Below are 23,797 nucleotides of genomic sequence, written 5' to 3'. Positions count from 1 at the left end.
ATGAACCCTTGTCACCACCTGGGGCCACATACTTGATCCACACTGCGATAAATCGTATTTCAGAGAGAAGATCTTCATTGCACCCAGATGTAGTTGACTTTGATGATTCAGTGCAAGATATGTGAAAGACAACAAATATTGCTTCCCTTTCAGATAGGATCCATTGTATTGTTTAATCTTTGCATTTGAAATTGCATCATTTACACCTGAAAGCAGTTATATGTCAGAATTAAAATTGGCAATATTTTACAAAAGCAAAATACTGTGGATGCTAGAAAACTGAAATATAAACATAAAATGCTGCAAATAGTCATTTACTACTGTCACTGGCTTCAAATTTAAAGTTAAATTCTGTTCTGATGAAAGGTCAAAAATCTGAAACGTTAACTCTGCTTCACTCTCCACAGATGCTGTCATAACGCCTGAGAATTCCCAACATTTTCTGTATTTATTACCAATATTTGAGTTCACTAATGCCTGAATGATGTGCCACTGCAGATATTTTAAATATCAGTTTTAGCACTCAGGTAACTTGGTGCTCTTAAAGAAGCCACCATTTTGAGGTCAGGTATCCAAACAGCCAGGGTGATCCCAGTTTGCGCTTAGTACCATCGCAGCAAGTTGTTAAGGTTAAAAAGTCAGGAATAGGGCGGCATGGTGCCGCAGTGGTTAGCACTGTTGCCTCACGGCGCTCAGGACCTGGGTTTAATTCCGGCCCCAGATCACTGTCCATGTGGAGTTTGCACATTCTCCCAGTGTCTGCGTGGGTCTCACCCCCACATCCTAAACGTGTGCAAGGTAGGTGGATTGGCTATGCTAAATTGCCCCTTAATTGGAAAAAAATTAATTGGGTACTTTAAATTTTAAAAAAATCAGGAATTAAAAAATTTAGAATTAAAGTTAAAACAGAAGATTTAAAAAGACCCATCAAACCATACAAATAAACCAGTATCCCAGCTTGCTTCAGATCAGTTGTGGTGGCAAATGTAAAAACAAGCTTATCTTGTCTCTATTTCAAAGCCCTCCCTCTGAGATGCAGTCAGACTGCAGCAGACTGGGAACAAGTAACTGCAGCTTGACTGTGTGCCAACACCTAAAACAATAACCTTGACCATCCATAATGATAGCAAGCAAAGAATTACAGACTCTACAAATAGAATGGGTGCTAGTAACATGTTTTTGTCATATTGCTAAAATAACCTTATTTAAACAGTTTAAAACGTAAAGACACATTGTTTATTTGTTAATTTTCTCTGTTTTGCTGCTCTTCCCAAGCCTGGGCAATGGCTAAGGGTGGGGAAGGGCAACATCCTGCTAACACTAAGCAAAGAGCAACAACCACCCCCACACAGCTCTGTCCCTTCCCCAACTACCCCCACACACAACCACCACCATGCTGCCCTTATGTCTTTTTCAGATTTTTCTCCATGGTAAAAAGGAAATGCTCCACCTTTGCCACATTAAACGTGTGTGCCATATGATGCAGAGATGTTCAGCAATTTTAAAGTCTTCAACTTTGGGAACTGCCCCATGGGATTTTAGTTATCTTTTATCTTGTGCTATGACCACTCTTCCTTCCACTTCTCTCATTATATATCATTATATTATATGTCATCTCAGCTATCCTGATCTTGCTGGGTCTTCAATGTTGCAGTAAAAAGGTTGTTTTGGGAGGGCAGAATGTGTGATTTGCCTGGTTTGGATCAGTTTGTAAAAAGATTTTGATCATATTCTAGAATCAAAATGATAAATCTACAATCTGATATCAGTGTTTGGGGGATAACAACAATGTTCCTCCTATGTGTTTTTTAAAATAATGTAGTTGTGTGTGCCTAAGACAGGATTTCCTCCACACAAAATGCATCAACGGTACAATAATGTCTTCAGTAGTAAACAATGAACAGTAATTAGCAACACTGATGTGAAATTTATTTAACATTGAAGCAAAACTTCTATAAGACCATAAGACACAGGAGCAGAAGTAGGCCACTCAGGCCATCCAGTCTGCTCCAACATTCAATGAGATCATGGTTGACCTGATATAATCCTCAATTCCACTTTTCCACTTTATCCCTGTAATCCTTGATCCTCTTACTGACATAAAATATGTTTATCTCAGCCTTGAACATACTTGATAGCCCAGCCTCTGCAGTAAAGAACTCCACAGATTCACTACCCTCAGAGAAGGAATTCCTCCTCATTTGTTTTAAACCTTTTTAACCCTTACTTTGAGATTATGTCCTCTGGATCTTGACTCTCCCACAAGAGGAAAAACACCCTTTTCGCATCCATCCTGTCAGGTCCCCTGAGAATCCTATCTCTTCAGTATCAGAATACCTGTACATGTCCTTTACAATTTTACCTCAGCTATAAATGACGGGAGGGTCCATAATCACTTTCGAAATACTTTTAAGTACACACCGAATGTCGGATTTGTCAACTTACCATTACATTCTAAACTTTGTGTTAGAAAACGCTCTCGCTCTTTCTGTGACAAGACTTCTGAAGAGGGCGTCGTTTGCATTATTCAAATAATATATAAAACTCGATTAAAAGCAGCATATTTATCGTCCACAATATATTTCGGGCTGGGCCAATTATTGCTTATTTTTAAAGTTAAATTGCTTCGATTTCGTTTGCCAAATGCTGCAAGTAATAATTGCCACGGGCTAAATCTATATTGTTGATGGTTCATGGTTACTCTCTTTATATTGAATATTTTAGCAAAATATGTTTCCAAATCGGGTTACTTAAATATTGCAAAACATTTACTGCTGTTTAAAGTAAGCCATTCCTTTTTGACAAAACACCAGGAGCAGCCCCCTCCCAAGCCATTAGCAATTGTATAAACAAACCCTTTCTTGTGCCCATACCTTGCACAGTCAGTCAGTTTGGCTGTCACTGCCCTTGCTGGTCTCCGCCTCGCACGGCAGTCCTGGACCTTTTTATCCTGGCTCTCAAGGTTACATTTACATTTCTGTTGAGTCACCAATACGCAATGTTGAATAGCTTGCTGGGACTTTCTGGAAAAATCTACATGGACTGTCTTCGCCCCGAATGACTGGAATCCAGGCGTTCCGGTGCAAATGCTGCCTGGATCCAGCAGTGGGCAACACGACACAGGCTACAAGCCGCTGGGGCGCCAGGGGGGGTCATTAACAAACAGCGGGGGGGGGGTTTAATTTCTAGCTGGAACGTAAACTTCCCTTCATCTGGCGAATTCGTGTGATTACACGACTCAGAAACAACGGGAAAATTATTTATTGGGGATTAAATCATTGGTAGAAATCCCCATCCAGTGAAGTATTATATTCAATGTAGTTTAATACATTGGGAGAAGCAATAATGGAATTTTTTTTTAGGTTAGTTCCTCCGGGATGGGGTTTTGTACATTCACACGTGTTCCTGTCAGCTGTGGGCACTCTTATGCCACACTTCCTGTTTATTGTTAAACTTTTTTTTCCAATGAGGCGAAAGGGAATATACTTTTCCACACTTTGCAGCTCTGATCGACACACGTGTCAATGGAAAGCGAACTTCTCTCTCGTTTCAGACATTTGGTAACAATTAGCATCGCCCATTGCGGTTACCTTGCAGACTGACAACATGGTCGCTGCGTCGTCTCTGAAAATGTTTCACCAGTAAAACGAGCCGGGGGGGCAAGGTTCTCCAAACGTGAAACATGTCGCCGGGGCAAAAAAAAAACAAGCCCAGCCTTTTTTTCCCCCTCTGTGAGGATGTTTATTCAGGCTCCAGAACAAGGAAGATTAGTAGGAGCTTTTAGTTGCAGTCTGCGTTTCCCAGACATGTTTTCATGAAGGAAACTTAGCTGAAAACAAGTCGGTAACTGTAATCATGACGTGCTTCAAAAACAATCAATAACGGCGTTAATCTTTGAAAATATGTACAGATAAAAGGATGCATGTTTAAATCTATAGTTACAGACTAGATTCAGGTTTTTTAAAGCAACAAATTGAATGTCTGCATCTGTGTCTGCCTTTCTGTTCACTGCAATGTTATCCTCAACCTTTACTGTGTTACAGGACGCTCGTCTGCTTAACTTCCCAAGAAAGTGTTTTTTGATGCAGAGATGCAGCAGGCGTTTACTGCAGATATAATATAATTACAGAACATGAAAGGTCAGTTCGTACCTCACCATCTTCGTTCCATTTTACTAGCAAGTCTATTCGCTAAGCTTTTTTATGCCCTCTTTTTTCCATTCCTGATACCCTCTTGATAAGATTGTTTGATGTAGGCAGCTTATCGTAAAATATATGTCTGTGTGCATGTATATGTGTGCGGTCAGGTAGCATGTAAAGCACGGATGTTTGACAATGACTAACTCATTCAGTGCTTGGGATCTTGAGAAAGTCATTATCGGATAAATTTGGTTGTTACATATTTTGTCATCATTGTAACTGTGGGACCTTTTAAATAATGTTCAGGAACAATTTCTACTTTAGCTCACAGATATTGTGAAACAGATTCATTTGGTCAGTTTGTATGTGTAAAAAAAAAACATTGTGCATATGTATCTGTGCGTAGCATTGAGGAGGGAACATTCTCCTCAAGGATCATTGTATTAACCATTAAATGCGTCATTTTAACAACAAGGAAACGCTCCTTTGATAAATAATGTAACGGGCTAGTGGAATGTTAGCCTTTAATAATTAGAGGGATAGAACAGTTCTGGGTAACCCACCTTAGAAAATAAATATGAGTTTTGGAAAGAGGGCAGCATGGGTTTACCCTAATGTTACCAGGGCTTCAAGAGCTATGATTATGACCTGGTGTTGTAAGACTTTTTACTGTGATTATGAGGAAAGATTACATAAACTAGAATCAGAGAATGAAATCACAGGATGATTATAGTACTGAAGCAGGCCATTTAGCCTACTGTGTCTGCTAGATCCCTGCATGAGCAACTAAGCTAATCCAACTCCCTTGTCATTTCCCTTACGCCTGCAATTTGTTTTCTCTTCAGATCTTTATCCTCAACCCCTCTGAAAGCCATAATTGCACCTGGTGCTTCTGCACTCTCAGATTGTGCAACCAGGCTTGTGTTCCCTGGAATATAGGCGGTTAAAAGGTGATTTGAATAAAGATTTTAGAATTTTGAAAGGAATTGGTGGGATAGAGACAGATTTTCTTTCCCCACTGGTGGGGGAATCTTGGCCATAAAATCAAAACCTGGTCCTTCAGGAGAAATAAGGAAACACTTCTCCGTGTAAAGGATAGTAGACACGTAGAGCTCTCCCCCACTAATAGCAGTAGATTCAAATAACAAAAGTAGAAAATGCTGATAATAGAATCATAAATCATAGAATTTACAGTACAGAAGGAGGCCATTCGGCCCATCGAGTCTGCACCGGCTCTTGGAAAGAGCACCCTACCCATGCCCACATCTCCACCCTATCCCCATAACCCAGTAACCCCACCCAACACAAAGGGCAATTTTGAACACGAAGGGCAATTTAGCATTGTCAATCCACCTAACCTGCACATCTTTGGACTGTGGGAGGAAACCGGAGCACCCGGAGGAAACCCACACACTGGGAGAACGTGCAGACTCTGCACAGACAGTGACCCAAGCTGGGAATCGAACCTGGGACCCTGGAGCTGTGAAGCAATTGTGCTAACCACTATGCTCCATGCTGCCCTAATCTCAACAAGTCTGATGACAGCATATGTGGAGACAGAATGGAGCTAACGTTTTGAGTCTGGATGACTCTTTGACAAAGCACATTCTAACTCCATTAATAATAAATCTGTGACCTAGTCAAGGGTATTGAGGGACATGGTGTCAAAGTGGGTGGATGGAGTTAGAATACAGATCAAACCTGATCTCATTGAATAGCAGCGGATCAGGTTTGAGGGGCTGAATGACTGTTCCTATTCCTACGTCCCAAGATGTTAAGCCCAGGCACATGAAGGTACAAAGTTGAGGGGATAATTGAGATAACAATTCATTGTAGAATCTTTGACTTACATGGGGAAAAACACCTAGAGTTTCAACTCTTGTCTGCATTAGTATGGTTGAAATCAGGAGCGCCTGCAATGACAAGACCCCTGCTAGAAACAGCATGTTTGTGAATTTGGTGAGGATAGCAATGACCTTGGTTATGATGTTCCTTTGGTAAAATAGCCTTTACTGTGGGGAGAGTGAAAGCCGATCTGGCAAGGTGGGATGGTCTCCCTCTGTCACTAGCGGGTTGGGTACAGGCGGTTAAAATGAATGTGTTGCCGCGATTTCAGTTTATTTTTCAATGCCTACCGATTTTCCTGCCAAAATTTTTTTTCAGAGAGATTGAGGGAAGGATTACCTCGTTCATATGGGGAGGGAAGGTGGCCAGAGTGAGAGAGGTGCTGCTACAGAGGTAAAGGCAGGCAGGGGGTTTGGGTCTTCCGAACCTGATGTACTACTACTGGGCGGCGAATGTGGAGAAGGTGCGGAGCTGGTTCAGAGGGGTTGATTCCCAGTGGGCCAGAATGGAGGAGAGTTTGTGCAGGGGGTCGGGACTGAAAGCACTAGCAACAGCACCGCTCCCGCTAGCTCCGGGGAAATACTCAGGGAGTCCGGTAATAATAGTTTCATTGAGAATTTGGAGGCAGTTTAGCCAACACTTCGGGTTAGGTGCAGGGTCAAGGGGAATGCCGATTCGGGGGAACCACAGATTTGAGCCAGGGACGTGGGATGGAAATTTTCGGAAATGGGAGGAGAAGGGGATTAAGACGCTAAAAGATTTGTTTCTTAGGGGTCGGTTTGCAGGAATGAAGGAGCTGGAAGCGAAGTATGGGCTGGAGCAGGGGGAGATGTTTAGATGCATGCAGGTTCGAGATTTTGCCAGAAAGAAGATACAGAGCTTCCCGGAGGAACCGGCCTCCACATTGTTGGAGGAGGTGCTGACGACAGGGGGGACTGGAGAAGGGGGTAGTGTCAGCGGTTTATGGAGCTATTTTGGAAGAGGATAAGGCATCACTGGAAGGGATCAAAGCAAAGTGGGAGGAAAAGTTGGGAGAGGTTATAGAGGAGGGGTTCTGGTGTGAGGTGCTCCGGAGAATAAATGCCTCCACCTCGTGTGCGAGGTTGGGGCTGATACAGCTGAAGTGGTATACAGAACACACCTCAGGAGGGCGAGGATGAGCCGATTCTTTGGAGTAGAAGATGTGTGTGAGCGTGCGGGGGGGGCGGGGGCGCTAATCACGTTCATATGTTTTGGTTCTGTCCAAAGCTAGAGGATTACTGGAAGGAGGTTTTGAGGGTAATTTTCAAGGTGGTGCACGTGAAACTGGACCCGGGCCCCCGGGAGGCCATATTCGGGGTGTCGGACCAGCCAGGGTTGGAAACGGGGGCGGAGGCAGATATCGTAGCCTTCGCCTCGTTGATTGCCCGAAGGCAGATCCTATTGGGATGGAGAGCAGCCTCTCCACCCTGTGCCTTGTCATGGCAAGGGGCCTGTTGGAATTCTTGACTCTTGAGAAGGTTAAGTTTGAACTGAGGGGAAGGACGGAGGGGTTCTACAATTCATGGGCATTATTCATTATGCAGTTTCAAGAACTAGATAACATCGAACATTAGTTGGGGGGAATGGGTGGGGGGCTGTGTGTATTAAGGGTGTCTATGGGTGATCCCTGATTCCTTTTTGTCATTTGTTTACGTAAACATGTGGGCTGATGTTTGTGGTTTGATGGGAGGATGTGATCGTTATTGTTATGGGGACTGACATATTTGTTGCTGATCATTGTTTATTGTTGGTGGGTGTACATTTGGGAGAAAATGTGAAAAAGGAGGAGAATAAAAATATATATATTTTTTAAATAGCCTTTACTGACACTGTCCATGTTATTGTATGAAGAGCTATGCTAATAGGTGTTCTGTATGGCTAATGATACATTGTCACCTGCAGGTAACTGCCATTTCGCTAACTATAATTACACCTCCCTAACAGAGTGGGCTGCAGGGATTGCAGTATTGCACAGTGCTCAAATTTTGCAATATTCTACAATAGGTAACATAAATCTGAAAGTACCCACGAAGGCATTGGCAACATGCTGTAATCTCCATCTGAATTTTCCCTTTGGGGCTGAGAAACAGAAGCCGGGACAATTTCTGAGTACTCAATCTGGTAACAGTCTCTTGTTAGAATTTTGACTGGCTTCCCTTAATTAGCATGGAGACAGTTTCCCTGATCAATTAAGGATGGCAGGCAGGCTTACAAGGCTGAAGAACCAAAAAGGGGCCCTCCAGCTTTGGAGGAGCAGTCGGTTGCAATAAAGGATAAGTAAATAATCGTCCATTTCAATGTGAAGGTGTCTACTCAGCAACTTCTTGTTAAAATAAATTAAACAATTGAAAAAGCAGCCTTGCCATGCCACCACAGTGTGATGGGGATGGATGTGGGGCTGCTGTGTGCCAGGGGGGAGACCTGGTGGAAATTTCTATATAGCGGAGCCCTTCACCACACCCAGACACACGTAGGCAGGTAGGACCAGTACCCGCCAGGAACTCCGCCCCCCCCTCCCCCGATTGCTGCTCATTGCCTCCCTTCATGTCAATTGAAATGCCCCACGTTACATCCGAAAACTGGATGGTGACTGGAAAATCCCAGTTATCCTCTGTTACCTGCTGTTAACCAGCCTCCAATTGAGCCTAATTGGCTGTCCACAGCTTACATAGAAACATTAAAAATGGCAGGAATAGGACATTCGGCCCTTCCAGGCTGCTCCACCATTCATTATGATCATGGTTGACCATCCAACTCAGCAACCTGTTCCCACTTTCCCCCCCATATCCTTTGATCGCTTTCGCCCCAAGAGTTATATCTAACTCCTTGAAAACGTACTGTTTTGGCCTGCTTTCTGTGGTAGCAAATTCCACAGGCTCACCACTCTCTGGGTGAAGAAAATTCTCCTCATCTCATGCCTAAATAGTTTACCCCATACACATAGATTGTGACCCGTGGTTCTGGACTCCCCCACCATCAGGAACATCCTTCCTGTACCTATCCTATCTAGTCCTGTTAGAATTTTATAAGTTTCTGTGAGATCCACCCTTCTGAACACCATTGTATATAATCCTAACCAACTCATTCTCTCCTCATACGAAAGTCCTGCCATCCCAGGAATCAGTCTGGTAAACCTTTGCTGCACTCCCTCTATAACAAAAACTTCTTTCCTCAGATAAGGAGACCAAAACTGCACACACTATTCTAGGTGTGGCCTCACCAAGGCCCTGTATAATTGGGACAAGACATCTCTGCTCCTGTACTCGAATCCTTTTGCTGTGAAGGCCAACGTACCATTTGCCTTCTTTACTGTCGGCTACACCAGCATGCTTACCTTCAGTGACTGGGGGTATGAGGACACCTAGGTCTTGTTGCACATTCCCCTCTTCCAATCTATGGCATTCAGATGCCTTTCTGTTTTTGCTACCAAAGTGGATAGCCTCACATTCATCCATGTTATACTGCATCTGCAGTGCATTTGCCTACACACTCAACTTATCCAAATCACACTGAAGCATCTCTGCATCCTTATCACAGCTCACCCTCTCACCCAACTTTGTGTCATCTGCAAATTTGGAGATATTACATTTAGCTCTCTCATCTATATCATTAATATCAATTGTGAATTGCTGAGGTCAGAGCACTCATCCCTGTGGTACCACACTAGTCACTGCCTGTCATTTGGTAAAAGACCCGTTTATTCCCACCCTTTATAGAACATAGATAGAACATAGAAAATACAGCACAGAACAGGCCCTTCGGCCCACGATGTTGTGCCGAACCTTTGTCCTAGATTAATCATAGATTATCATTGCATTTACAGTGCAGAAGGAGGCCATTCGGCCCTTTGAGTCTGCACCGGCTCTTGGAAAGAGCACCCTACCCAAACTCAACACCTCCACCCAACACCAAGGGCAATTTGGACATTAAGGGCAATTTATCATTGGCCAATTCACCTAACCCACACATCTTTGGACTGTAGGAGGAAACCGGAGCACCCGGAGGATACCCATGCAGACACGGGGAGGACGTGCAGACTCCGCACAGACCATGACCCAAGCCGGAATCGAACCTGGGACCCTGGAGCTGTGAAGCAATTGTGCTATCCACAATGCTACCGTGCTGCCCTTGAGAACAAATAAATCTACACTATATCATTTTACCGTAATCCATGTACCTATCCAATAGCTGCTTGAAGGTCCCTAATGTTTCCGACTCAACTACTTCCACAGGCAGTGCATTCCATGCCCCCACTACTCTCTGGGTAAAGAACCTACCTCTGATATCCCTCCTATATCTTCCACCTTTCACCTTAAATTTATGTCCGCTTGTAATGGTTTGTTCCACCCGGGGAAAAAGTCTCTGACTGTCTACTCTATCTATTCCCCTGATCATCTTTGTTTCCTGTCTGCCAACCACTTTTTATCCATCTGAATACACTACCCCCAATCCCATGAGCTTTAATTTTACACGCTAATCTCCTTGTTGAGAGCCTATTGAAAGTTCAAATGAGCCGCATCATCTGCCCCCCCCCCTCCCGTCAACTCTACTGGATACATCCACGAAGAATTCCAGTAGATTAGTCAAACATAATTTTCCCCTTCATAAATCCAAACTGACTGTGTCTAATCCTGCCACTGTTTTCTAAGTGCTCTGCTATTAAATCTTTTATAATGGACAGTAGCATTTGCCATGCTTGCTAGTCTATAACTCCCTGGTTTCTCTCTTCCCCCCCCCCTTTTAAATAGTGGGGTTACATTAGCTACCCCCAATCTGTTGGAACTTTTCCAGAGTCTGTAGAATCTTGGAAGATGGCCACCAATGCACCCACTATTTCTAGGGCTATTTCCTTAAGTACTCTGGGATTTATCGTCCTTCAATCACATCAAGTTCCCCAACACCATGTATATGAAGAGAAAAAGATTGGTGAAAACCCTTACAGTCAGAAACAGGGAAATTTATAATGGGGAACAACAAAATGGCTGACCAACTAAATGCACACTTTGGTTCTGTTTTCACAAAGGAACACACAAATAACATACCAGAAATGTTGGGGAACACAGAGTTTAGTGAGAGGGAGAAATTAAAGGAAATCAGCATTAGTAGGGAAATGGTGTTGGGGAAATTGGTGGTTACAAAGGCCCAGAGTATTACTTAAAGAAGTGGCTCTAGAAATAGTGGATGCATTGGTGGTTATATTCCAAATTTCTGTAGACTCTGAAGCAATTCCTATGGATTGTATGTTGCTACTGTTACCCCACTATTTAAAAAGGGAGGTAGAGAGATAACAGGGAATTATAAACCAATGAGCCAGTCAGTGGTGGGGAAAATGCTAGAGTCCATTAGCAGAGCACTTGGAGAACAGTTGCAGTATCAGACAGAATCAGCATAGATTTACGAAAGGGAAATCATGCTTGACAAATCTACTGGAATTCTTTGAGGATATAACGGGTAGAGTTGATGAGGGGGAGCCAGTGAATGTGCTTATTTTGACTTTAAGAAGGCTTTCGACAAAGTCCCACATAAGAGATTAGCTTGTAAAGTTAAAGTGCATGGGATTAGGGGTAGTGTCTTCAGATGGATAGAAAACGGATTGGCAGACAGGAAACAAAGAGTAGGAATAAACATGACTTTTTCCAAATGGGTGGCATGGTAGCACAGTGGTTAGCACTGTTGCTTCACAGTGCCAGGGACCTGGGTTCGATTCCCTGCTGGGTCACTGTCTGTGAGGAGTCTGCACGTTCTCCCCGTGCGCTCCAGTTTCCTCCCACAAAGTCCCGAATTATCGTGCTTGTTAGGTGAATTGGACATTCTGAATTCTCCCTCAGTGTACCTGAACATGCACCGTGGTGTGGTAACTAGAGGATTTTCACAATAACTTCATTGCAGTGTTAATGTAAGTCTACTTCTGATACTAATAAAGATTATTATTATTAAATGGCAGGCATTGAATAATGTGGTAACGGAGGATTCAGTGCTAGGACCCCAGCTATTCACAATAGTTATTAATGATTTAGATGAGGGAACGAAATGTAATATCTCAAATTTGCAGATGACACAAAGTTGGGTGAGAAGGTGAGCAGTGAGGAGGATACAGAGATGCTTCAGTGTGATTTGGGCAAGTTGAGTGTGTGCATGCAAATGCATTGCAAATGCAGTATAATATGGAGAAATGTGGCAGCAAAAACAGGAAGGCAGATTATTATTTAAATGGCTACAGATTGAGAGAGGAGAATGTGCAGTGAGACCTGGGTGTCCTTGTACATCAGTCACTGATTGTAAGCATGCAGATGGAGCAGGCGATAAAGAAGGCAAATGGTATGCTGTCCATCATAGCGAGAGGATTCCAGTACAGCAGCAAGTTGTCTTGCTGCAATTAAACAGGGCCTTGGTGAGACTATACCTGGAATACGTGTGCAGTTTTGGTCTCCATATCTGAACAATGATGTTCTTTCTACAGAAGGAGTGCGGCAAGAGTTTACCAGACTGATTCCTGGGATGGTGGGACTAACGTACAAGGAGAGATTGAGTAAGTTAGGCTTGTATTCGCTGGAGTTTAGGAGAATGAATTCTAACAGGACTAGACAGGGTAGATGCATAATGGATGTTTCTGATGGTAGGGGAGTCCAGAACCAGGGATCACAGTCTGAAGAAACGGGCTAAACCATTTAGGATTGAGATGAAGAGAAATTTCTTCACCCAGAGAGTGGTGAGTCACTGGAATTCCCCGCCACGGAAAGCAGTTGAGGCCAAAACATTGTAGGTGCGATCCATCGGCCGAGTTGTGCCCGAATAGAAGTGCGGTGGAAGGATATGGTGGCATTGGAGGCAGTTCAGAGGAGGTTCACCACATTGATTCCGGGGATGAAAGGATTGACGTTCGAGGAGAGATCGAACGGTTTGGGCTTATACTTGCTGGAGTTCCTCGCTGGAGTTTCGAAGAATGAGTAGGGATCTGATCAAAGTATTAAATACTAAGAGGGATTGATAAAATAAACGTAGACAAAATATTCCCCCTTAAGTGGCAATCTATATCGAGAAGTCACAGATACAGGTTGAAATGTGATAGATTTAGAACTGAGATAAGGAGGAGCTACTTCTTCGCAGAGGATGGTGAACATAAGAACATAGGAACTAGGAGCAGGAGTAGGCCATCAGGCCCCTCGAGTCTGCTCCGCCATTCAATGAGATCATGGCTGATCTTTTGTGGACTCAGCTCCACTTTCCGGCCCGAACACCATAACCCTTAATCCCTTTATTCTCCAAAAAACTATCTATCTTTATCTTAAAAACATTTAATGAAGGAGCCTCTCCTGCTTCACTGGGCAAGGAATTCCATAGATTCACAACCCTTTGGGTGAAGAAGTTCCTCCTAAACTCAGTCCTAAATCTACTTCCCCTTATTTTGAGGCTATGCTCCCTAGTTCTGCTTTGACCCGCCCGCATCTATCCTATCTATTCCCTTCATAATCTTATATGTTTCTATCAGATCCCCCCTCATCCTTCTAAATTCCAATGAGTACAGTCCCAGTCTACTCAACCTCTCCTCGTAATCCAACCCCTTCAACTCTGGGATTAACGTACTGAATCTCCTCTGCACACCCTCCAGCGCCAGTACGTCTTTTCTCAGGTAAAGAGACCAAAAGTGAACACAATACTCCAGGTGTGGCCTCACTAACACCTTATGCAATTGCAGCATAAACTCCCTAGTCTTAAACTCCATCCCTCTAGCAATGAAGGACAAAACTCCATTTGCCTTCTTAATCACCTGTTGCACCTGTAAACCAACTTTTTGCGACTCATGCACTAGCACACCCAGGTCTCTCTGCACAGCAGCATGTTTTAATATTTAATCATTTAAATAATAATCACTTTTGCTGTTATTCCTACCAAAATGGATAACCTCATATTTGTCAACATTGTATTCCATCTGCCAGACCATAGCCCATTCACTTAACCTATCCAAATCCCTCTGCAGACTTCCGGTATCCTCTGCACTTTTTGCTTTACCACTCACCTTAGTGTCATCTGCAAACTTGGACACATTGCACTTGGTCCCCAACTCCAAATCATCTATGTAAATTGTGAACAATTGTGGGCCCAACACTGACCCCTGAGGGACACCACTAGCTACTGATTGCCAACCAGAGAAACACCCATTAATCCCCACTCTTTGCTTTCTATTAATTAACCAATCCTCTATCCATGCTACTACTTTACCCTTAAAGCCATGCATCTTTATCTTATGTAGCAACCTTTTGTGTGGCACCTTGTCAAAAGCTTTCTAGAAATCCAGATATACCACATCCATTGACTCCCCGTTATCTACTGCACTGGTAATGTCCTCAAAAAATTCCACTAAATTAGTTAGGCACGGCCTGCCCTTTATGAACCCATGCTGTGTCTGCCCAATGGGACAATTTCCATCCAGATGCCTCGCTATTTCTTCCTTGATGATAGATTCCAGCATCTTCCCTACTACCAAAGTTAAGCTAACTGGCCTATAATTTCCCGCTTTCTGCCTACCTCCTTTTTTAAACAGTAGTGTTACGTTTGCTAATTTCCAATCCGCCGGGACCACCCCAGAGTCTAGTGAATTTTGGTAAATTATCACTGGTGCATTTGCAATTTCCCTAGCCATCTCTTTTAGCACTCTGGGATGCATTCCATCAGGGCCAGGAGACTTGTCTACCTTTAGCTCCATTAGCTTGCCCATCATGCCTCCTTAGTGATAACAATCATCTCAAGGTCCTCACCTGTCATAGCCTCATTTCCATCAGTCACTGGCATGTTATTTGTCTCTTCCACTGTGAAGACTGACCCAAAAAACCTGTTTAGTTCCTCAGCCATTTCCTCAGCTCCCATTATTAAATCTCCCTTCTCATCCTCTAAAGGACCAATATTTACCTTAGCCACTCCTTTTTGTTTTATATATTTGTAGAAACTTCTCACCCTCCATCTGTATTTTAAATTCCACCATATTGTGATCGCTCCTTCCGAGAGGATCCCTAACTATGAGATCATTGATCAATCCTGTCTCATTACACAGGACCAGATCTAGGACCGCTTGTTCCCTCGTAGGCTCCATTACATACTGTTCTCGGAAACTATTATGGATACATTCTATAAACTCCTCCTCAAGGCTGCCTTGACAGACCTGGTTAAACCAATCGACACGTAGATTAAAATCCCCCATGATAACTGCTGTACCATTTCTACATGCAACAGTTATTTCTTTGTTTATTGCCTGCCCCACCATAATATTACTATTTGGTGGCCTATAGACTACTCCTATCAGTGACTTATTCGCCTTACTATTCCTGATTTCCACCCAAATGGATTCAACCTTATCCTCCATAGCACCGATGTCATCCCTTACTATTGCCCGTGATCATCAAATAACAGAGCTACACCACCTCCCTTGTCATCCACTCTGTCCTTCCGAATAGTTTGATACCCTTGGATATTTAACTCTCCAGTCGTGACCATCCTTTAACCATGTTTCAGTAATGGCCACTAAATCATAGTCATTCACGATGATTTGTGCCATCAACTCATTTACCTTATTCCGAATACTACGAGCATTCAGGTAAAGTACACTTATGTTGGCTTTTATACCTCTGTTTTGAATCTTAACACCTCGATCAGTAACCTCTCCTAAGTTATTTTTCCTCTTAACTTTTCTCCTAATTTTCCTTGTCGTTGAACCCATATCTTCATGTAACAACCTGCCATGTTGCTTTCCATTTATGTTTTTACTTCCCGTTTTATTCCTTTTAGTATTACTGGGCCTATTCACTGAGCGCCCCTCAGTCACTGTACCTTGTTTTTGACTATGGCTTCTCTGCCTAACACTTTCCCCCTTACTGCCTTTTGTTTCTGTCCCTGTTTTACTACCTTCTGACTTCCTGCATCGGTTCCCATCCCCCTGCCACATTAGTTTAAACACTCCCCAACCGCTCTAGCAAATAGCCCCCCTAGGAAATCAGTTCCAGTCCTGCCCAGATGTAACCCGTCCAGTTTGTACAGGTCCCACCTCCCCCCAGAACCGGTCCCAATGCCCCAGGAATCTGAAACCCTCCCCCTGACACCATCCCTTCAGCCACGTATTCATCCTATTTATTTTGTCATTTCTACTCTGACTAGCACGTGGCACTGGTAGTAATCCTGAGATCACTACCTTCGAGGTCCGATTTCTTAACTTCCTTCCTAGCTCCCTGTATTCTGCTTTTAGGACCTCATGCCTTTTTTTTACCTATGTCGTTTGTACCGATGTGTACCACGACCACTGGCTGTTCACCCTCCCCCTCCAAAATGTCCTGTACCCATTCCGGGACATCCTTGACCCTAGCACCAGGGAGGCCATCCTGGAGTCTCGTTTGCGGCCGCAGGCACGCCTGTCTATTCCCCTTACAGTTGAATCCCCTATAACTATTGCACTGTCACACTTATCACCCCTCCCCTCTGCAGCAGAACCGACCGTGGTGCCACGAGTTTGGTTGTTGCTGTTTTTCCCTGAGAGGCCATTCCCCTCAACAGTATCCAAAGCGGTATATCTGTTCTGCAGGGGAATAGCCACAGGAGATTCCTGCACTACCTGCTTCGCTTTCTTGCTCTGGCTGATGGTCACCCATTCCCTTCCTGCCTGCAGAGTCTGAGCCTGCAGAGTGACCACCTCTCTATACTGGTCATATTACATGATCGGGTCAATGAGAATTGTTGATATATAGCCAGTAAATGTAATTGAAATGACACCTGGTCTGCACCCTCTTTAGCCACAGTCAGCATATATAGACCCTTCATGTATGCCTGTACTTTAGGGGTAACCATTGCCATCATACAAGGAGAAGAGTGAATGCCTGTTAGACTAGCCCCAACCTTTGCCTAAATAATGCCGATGACACTAAGAAATCCCCTAATAGCCTAAGCTGCCACCTCCACCTTCAAGAAAACCATCCACTTTCAGTTCAGTTATGCTGAGTGTACAATGATTGATTCAGTACCGTCCAGACATTTGAAACTAAAGTGTGTCTCATGCTTGATGGGGCCCACAGTTAAATGCCTGATTGGATTAGATTTGTTTATTGTCAGTGTACCGAGGTACAGTGAAAAGTATTTTTCTGCGAGCAGCTCAACAGATCATTAAGTACATGGGAAGAAAACGGAAGAAAAGAAAATACATAATAGGGCAACACATGGTATACAATGTAACTACATTAGCACCGGCATCGGATGAAGCATACAGGGGTGTAGTGTTAATGAGGTCAGTCCATAAGAGGGTCATTTAGGAGTCTGGTAACAGCGGGGAAGAAGCTGTTTTTGAGTCTGTTCGTGCGTGTTCTCAGACTTATCTCCTGCCCGATGGAAGAAGTTGGAAGAGTGAGTAAGCCGGGTGGGAGGGGTTTTGGATTATGCTTTCCGCTTTCCCCAGGTAGCAGGAGGTGTAGATGGAGTCAATGGATGGGAGGCACGTTCGTGAGATGGACTGGGCGGTGTTCACGACTCTCTGAAGTTCCTTGCGGTCCTGGGCCGAGCAGGTGCCATACCAGGCTGTGATGCAGCCAGATAGGATGCTTTCTATGGTGCATCTGTAAAAGTTGGTTAAGGTTAATGTGGACATGCCAAATTTCCTTAGTTTCCTGAGGAATTATAGACGCTGTTGTGCTTTCTTGGTGGTAACGTCGATGTGGGTGGACCAGGACAGATTTTTGGAGATGTGCACCCCTAGGAATTTGAACCTGCTAACCGTCTCCATCTTGGCCCCGTTGATGCTGACAGGGGTGCTTTGCTTCCTGAAATCAATTACCAGCGCTTTAGTTTTGCTGGCATTGAGGGAGAGATTGTTGTCGCTGCACCACTCCACTCTGTTCTTAATCTCCCTCCTGTATTCTGACTTGTTATTCGAGATCCGGCCCACTATGGTCGTATCATCAGCAAACTTGTAGATGGAGTTTGCCACGCAGTCGTGTGTGTACAGGGAGTAGAGTAGGGGGCTAAGTACGCAGCCTTGCGGGGTCCCGGTGTTGAGGACTATTGTGGAGGAGGTGTTGTTGTTCATTCTTACTGATTGTGGTCTGTTGGTCAGAAAACCGAGGATCCAGTTGCAGAGTGGGGAGCCAAGTCCTAGGTTTTGGAGCTTTGATATGAGCTTGGCTGGGATATGGTGTTGAAGGCGGAGTTGTAATCAATAAATAGGAGTCTGATGTAGGAGTCCTTGTTGTCGAGAAGAAATTGAGGAACAGTTTTAACTTGCTACTGATATTATCAAGCCAGGTATTGAAGACTTGCAGAGACTTAATAAATTCCATCTATGCAGACTTTCATCTAATAATAATAATCTTTATTATTGTCACAAGTAGGCTTACATTAACACTGCAATGAAGTTACTATGAAAAGCCCCTAGTCGCCAGACTCCGATGCCTGTTCGGGTACACTGAGGGAGAATTCAGGATGTCCAATTCACTAACAAGCACGTCTTTCAGGACTTGTGGGAGGAAACCGGAGCACCCGGAGGAAACCCATGCAGACACAGGGAGAACTGCAGACTCTGCACAAACAGTGAAACAAGCAGGAATCATACCTGGGACCCTGGTGTTGTGAAGCAACAGTGCTAACCACTGTGCAGCCGTGTCATCTGTGCTTTTACAGGAGGGTTAGGCTTCAAGTAGCTCCATCTTCCTTTGATGCACCTTCTGCAATAAAGCCTCCAACTACACATCATCAAAGGAGCATGTTGCCAGATATTGTGTCCTGTTTAATTCATTTTCCTATGAATATCCCTTTAACTACAAGCTCCAACCCTTTAAAAGGAGTTGTTGCACTGGATTTCCTACGAGCTATGGTTTCTGCCTGGATTATCTGCATGTTGGTCTCCCATTCAAAAGAGGGAGAAAGGCTCTTTCTTTAATGGATGTTGGCGCCCTTCACCTTACCATTTGTTGTCCATCCCTAATTTTCCTTAAATGTAATAGGTCGTTAAGCCATTTCAGAGGGCAGTTAAGGAGTTGACTAATGGTATAGACCGTTTCAAATTGGTGGGGTGACGGTGTCGCAGTGGTAATGAACTTACCGAGTAATCTAGTGACCAGGGGGCAGTTAAGAATCAACCATTGCTGTGGGTCTGGAGTCACATTTAGGCTGACCATGCAAGAATGGTCGAATTCCTTCCCCAAAGGGCATTATTGAATTAGATGTATGTTTGTGACAATCGATGATAGTTTCAGGATCATCATTATTGAGACTACCTTTACATTCCAGATTTTTCAATTGCATTTAAATTTCAGCTGCCTTTGAGCCAATGTCCCTAGAGCATTAGCCTGAGCCACTAGATTACAAGGTAAGTTCATTACCACTGCGACACCGTCACCCCACCAATGTGAAATGGTCGATACCATTAGTCAACTCCTTTTTATGTCAGAGTTGCAGACTTAAGCTTTAGTTTTCTGAGAAATCTCGGGCTGGATTCTCCGCCGTCGGGATGCTCCATTTTGCCGGCAGCCCGGGTGTTTCCCGTCGGCGTGGGGCTGCTCCACAATGGGAAATCCCATTGACCAGCCAGCGAAACGGTCAATCCCTGCTGCGGCAGGATGAAGAAACCCGCCCCTTATTTAAAAAAATATAAATTGCAGTCTAACGGATAATCTTTTTTTAAAGCTCTGGCTCTCAGGAGTTATGTACATATTATTTTCTGAATAAATTCGCTGATCTAACCAGCAAACTGTATACAAGTGGCCTTACCCGTGGCCACTTGAGTAACCGAAGATAGGTTTTAATTTCGGCAAAACGGAGCATCCCGACAGTTTTAATTTCTTTAAAAAAGGAAACTTTAGGTTAAATATTCTTCCGAGAACAGGCGTTTTCAGACTAATATGGCTGTAGGCAGAGTTAAACATTCTCTAACTGGTGTGCCCCTGTCCTCTAAACGCTTTCAAGGAAAGGTTCTGCAGTTCCTATACATTCTGAAACTGGGGAACCGTGTTCAGATAGCTCATTTTGTGCTGAATGAGCTAGGGATGCTGAGCCTTGAGAATTGAAGTGTTAGTTTATATTTTATAATTATTTCATCGTTCCCTCAGAAATGATCTCAGCCGCTGCAGGAGATAAGCCAGCCACTAGTACACAGCAAGAGAGGGGAAGGGTACCGACCTTCCATTGATTAGATGTGTGGTCCATCTGGGGTCTAGACTCAGCTTCTGACCTGATTAGTCCTCTTGCAATAGGTGCTTTGGGATGTTCAACTGGCACTGCTGTCAGCCAGCCAACACCACTCCTTCTGCCTGGCCCTCCACTCTGTGGCATCCGGTTTGTGCCAGTCGTTTCATGGTACATGCTGACTATTTTCATATAAGTGAATATTTCCCTGACAATGAAAAGCAGGTGCAACCTGATGCTGGTCCTGGATGTTTGTCTTCAACATCCTCTCCAGTATGCACAACAGATGATAATCCTTTACCTCCTCAATGCTCCTTTACCTCCTCAAAAATATCCTTGTAATCTGTAAACACTGCCCTTTGCTGTGCACTCTTTGTGGATGGGTGTACACTGCTGCATTAGAAACAATAGGCAAGGAAAAAAGGGAACCAAGCTAATGATTATCATAATGTTGCCATTCTATAATATGCTACTGAATGACATTCATGCAGGCCCACACACCAAAGATAGCAGTAGTATTCCGGTCAGTTGAAGTTACACCTGTGAAAACTTGTTCTCTTCACAGAAAGGGAAGAACACAATGAGTTAGGAACTGGTACCTACGGGTTTCCTCCCAAAAGCCCTGAAAGACGCGCTTGTTAGGTGAATTGTCATTCTGAATTCTCCCTCGGTTACCCGAACAGGCGCTGGAGTGTGGCGACTAGGGGATTTTCACAGTAACTTCATTGCAGTGTTAACGTAAGCCTACATGTGACGATAATAAAGATTATTATTATTATAACCACAAATCACAATATCCTGCAGCACAAGCACTGCATATTCTAAACATTCCTATCGGCACTTGCATCCAGGGAGTTTATTTAGTACGTTTGTAGAGGGAATTCACTTGTGATACAGTTCGAAGCCAATGAAGAGCAAGGGCCAGACACCTTCTGAGTTATGTTCCCACATGATTACTGGCCATGCTGCCGCACTCAAGGACACAGGTGAAGCAAAGTTCTGATGCTTACAATGGGAGTGTTGTCATGGCAACGCCAGTGACGTCTGCAGTGACACAAACTATAATAGTATATCCCACATTAAATCTCTGTTTGGGAGCCTTTGGGATTAAAACTCCAACAAGTGTTTTTTTTGTGCCAGTTTTAACTCCGTCAGAATGATTATGAACACCCTTACACAAGGGATTCCTGAGCCAGTTCCTTCTCTCCAGCACATGCAGAGTGGCATTTGCAGGGTTCTTATTGCTCTACACCAACTATGATTTTCCATCTAACAATTGTAAAGGCTGAAATAATACAGAACAGTGAAGGAGACCAAGGCTGTTCTAAGGATAAGACCACTCCTGTGATCATGCCTTGTTTTAATAATGATCGATGGGTTTTAATGGAAGGCCTGAGCTGAGACAATGCAGCTGTTCTGGAGTTCTTGCCCAACTGATCGGCCTAAATATTCCCAATTATCTGCTGAATGCATGGGTTCTGTCAGCATGCTCTGCTTTTGGATATAGGTGGCATAAATGCTCATAGTGGATATCCAAAATCTACATGAAGAAACTTCCCAAACACTTCTTGATTCAAAAATTGGAAGACACTAAGGACTGGATTTTCCGATTTTGATACTATGTCTAGAGGAAGTGTCTAGTTTTACAATGAAAAAGTCGGCGGCGCCCCCGCACCGATGCTCCTCCGCCTGATGGGGGGCTAGAAGCCGCGCCACGTAAAGCCCCCCGTTTTACCTGCAGATACGGATTGAGAATTGCTGGGTCCGTGGCCGCGCATGTGCAAGGCGATGATCTGCAGCAGCCACGCTGTACAACATGGCTCCGGCCGCGCGCGGACCCGGCGTGCCAGATAGTGCCTCCCTGTAACCCCCCTTGCCACCCCCGGACTACCCCCCCACCAGTCCCCGCAGCCCCCGCCGAAGCCCCCATGGCAAGCGGAACAGCGCCCCCCCCCCCCCCCCCCCGACTGTGGCAGCACTGGACACAGTCCGCAGCCGCCGCCGCGCGAGTTCCCCGAAAACTGAGAGGACATGCGACTGATGCCGTCGGGAAGTCTACCCATTGGGAGCGGAGCACCGGGGGAGGGCCTCAGGTGACATCCTGAGGCCGCCCCGACGTGTGCGGCATTCTCAGCGATTACGTCGATTTTGAGGGGACGGTACGTCCAGAAAACGGCGCCGCCCCCCCGATTTTGGAGTAAAAACGGATTCTCCGGCCAATCGACGAACGCGATCAGAGAATCCTGCCCTAAATGTTTTCAAAGAAAAGCTTATGAATCCCAGAGAAATGGGAATGGTGCTGGATTATTCTCCATGTTGGTACCCTCACACTAGTTTATTTTTGCATGGAATGGGATTGTGCACAGCGGAAGCATAGTCGCGTTCACTGATTCCATGCACATTTGAGAAGGTATCACTGGTAAAAATGTATGGCCCTGTTTTGCTGGTGCTGAATTGGATGTATGCATTTAGATGATGGAATAAAGTATTTGTGATTTCGGTGATACAAGCTGGCCAGCTCTAGCAGTTGCCTGGAATAAAAAACAGTTTGATGTCATGATAATTTTAATTGGCACTGATCTATATTGATGTCTTGGATGAAGGGGCTTTTTTTCATTTGTGGGATGTGGGTATCGCTAGCTCGCTGGGCCAGGTTCATTGCCCTTCCCTGAGGCTCTGGAGGTCACATATAGGCCAGACCAAGTCAGGGTTTCCTTCCCTAAAAGGCATTAGTGAACCAAATGGGTTTTCACGACAATGGTTTCATGGTCATCATTAGACTTCTCATTCCAGGTATTTTTTTATTGAATTCAAATTTCATGACCTGTCATGCTGGGATTTGAACCCGAGTCCCCAGTGCATATTCTGGTCTCTGCATTACTAGTCCAGCGACAATACTACTACACCACTGCTCCCCCTTCAACTACCTGCATTGTAGCTACATTTGCTGACAATACAAAGAGAGAACAAAGTTGTGAGGGGTATACAAAGAGTCTGCAAAGGAACAGTTGAGTAAATGGGCAAAAGTTCGGCAGATGAAGTACAATGTGGGAAAATGTAAGGTTGTCTACTTTGGCAGAAAGAAAAGACAAGCAGCATATTATTTAAATGGAGAGTGCTGCACTAAGGGATCTGGGTGTCCTTGCACATGACTTACAAAAAGTCAGCATGCAGGTGCAGCAAATAATTAGGGAAGTAAATAGAATGAACGCCTCCTTAATTGCAAGGGGTATGGAGTATAAAAGTAGGGAAGGCTTGTTATAACTTACAAGGCATTGGTGAGATGATACCTATAATATTGTTACAGTTTAGGTCACCTTACTTTAAAAGGGACATATTTGTGTTAGAAGCAGTTCAGAGAAGGTTCACTAGGATGATCTCTGGCATGAAGGAATTTGTCTTGTGAGGAAAGGTTGAGCATGTTGGGCCTATATCCAGTGAAACATAGAAAGAATTCTGAGGAGACTTGGCAGGGTAGATGCTGAGGGGATGTTTCCTTTTGCCCGGGAATCTCGAGTCAAAGGGCACATTTTAAAAATAAGGGGCTCTCCTATTTAAGACGGTTATGAGGAGGAATTTCTTCTCTCAGAGGGTCATTCACCTTTAGAATTCCAGAGATCAGTGGAGGCTAAATACATTCA

General features: G+C 44.2%; 2 protein-coding genes across 14 annotated transcripts in view; one reads left to right on the top strand and one right to left on the bottom strand.

Annotated features, from left to right (window-relative positions):
- clu (clusterin) overlaps positions 1–3,046 on the bottom strand; it is an 84,644-nt gene extending 81,598 nt beyond the window's left edge. The window contains exon 1 of one of the 2 annotated variants that reach the window (XM_072499489.1): positions 2,874–3,046. The gene's annotated coding sequence lies outside the window, so the exon portion shown is untranslated. Of the gene's footprint in view, positions 1–32; positions 173–2,873 lie in introns of those variants that run through there. The other variant, XM_072499490.1, reaches the window with a different exon arrangement.
- A 131-nt stretch (positions 3,047–3,177) lies between these two features.
- scara3 (scavenger receptor class A, member 3) overlaps positions 3,178–23,797 on the top strand; it is an 80,130-nt gene continuing 59,510 nt past the window's right edge. For 6 of the 12 annotated variants that reach the window (XM_072499488.1, XM_072499487.1, XM_072499484.1 and 3 more), the window contains exons 1-2: positions 3,568–3,843; positions 4,044–4,139. In XM_072499488.1, coding sequence (XP_072355589.1) covers positions 4,133–4,139 — 7 coding nt within the window. In that variant the 5' untranslated portion in view covers positions 3,568–3,843; positions 4,044–4,132. The other 6 variants (XM_072499486.1, XM_072499478.1, XM_072499485.1 and 3 more) reach the window with 4 other exon arrangements.

Source organism: Scyliorhinus torazame, chromosome 4 (assembly GCF_047496885.1).
Source record: "Scyliorhinus torazame isolate Kashiwa2021f chromosome 4, sScyTor2.1, whole genome shotgun sequence".
NCBI lineage: Eukaryota > Metazoa > Chordata > Chondrichthyes > Carcharhiniformes > Scyliorhinidae > Scyliorhinus > Scyliorhinus torazame.
This window is presented reverse-complemented; position numbering and strand designations above follow the sequence as displayed.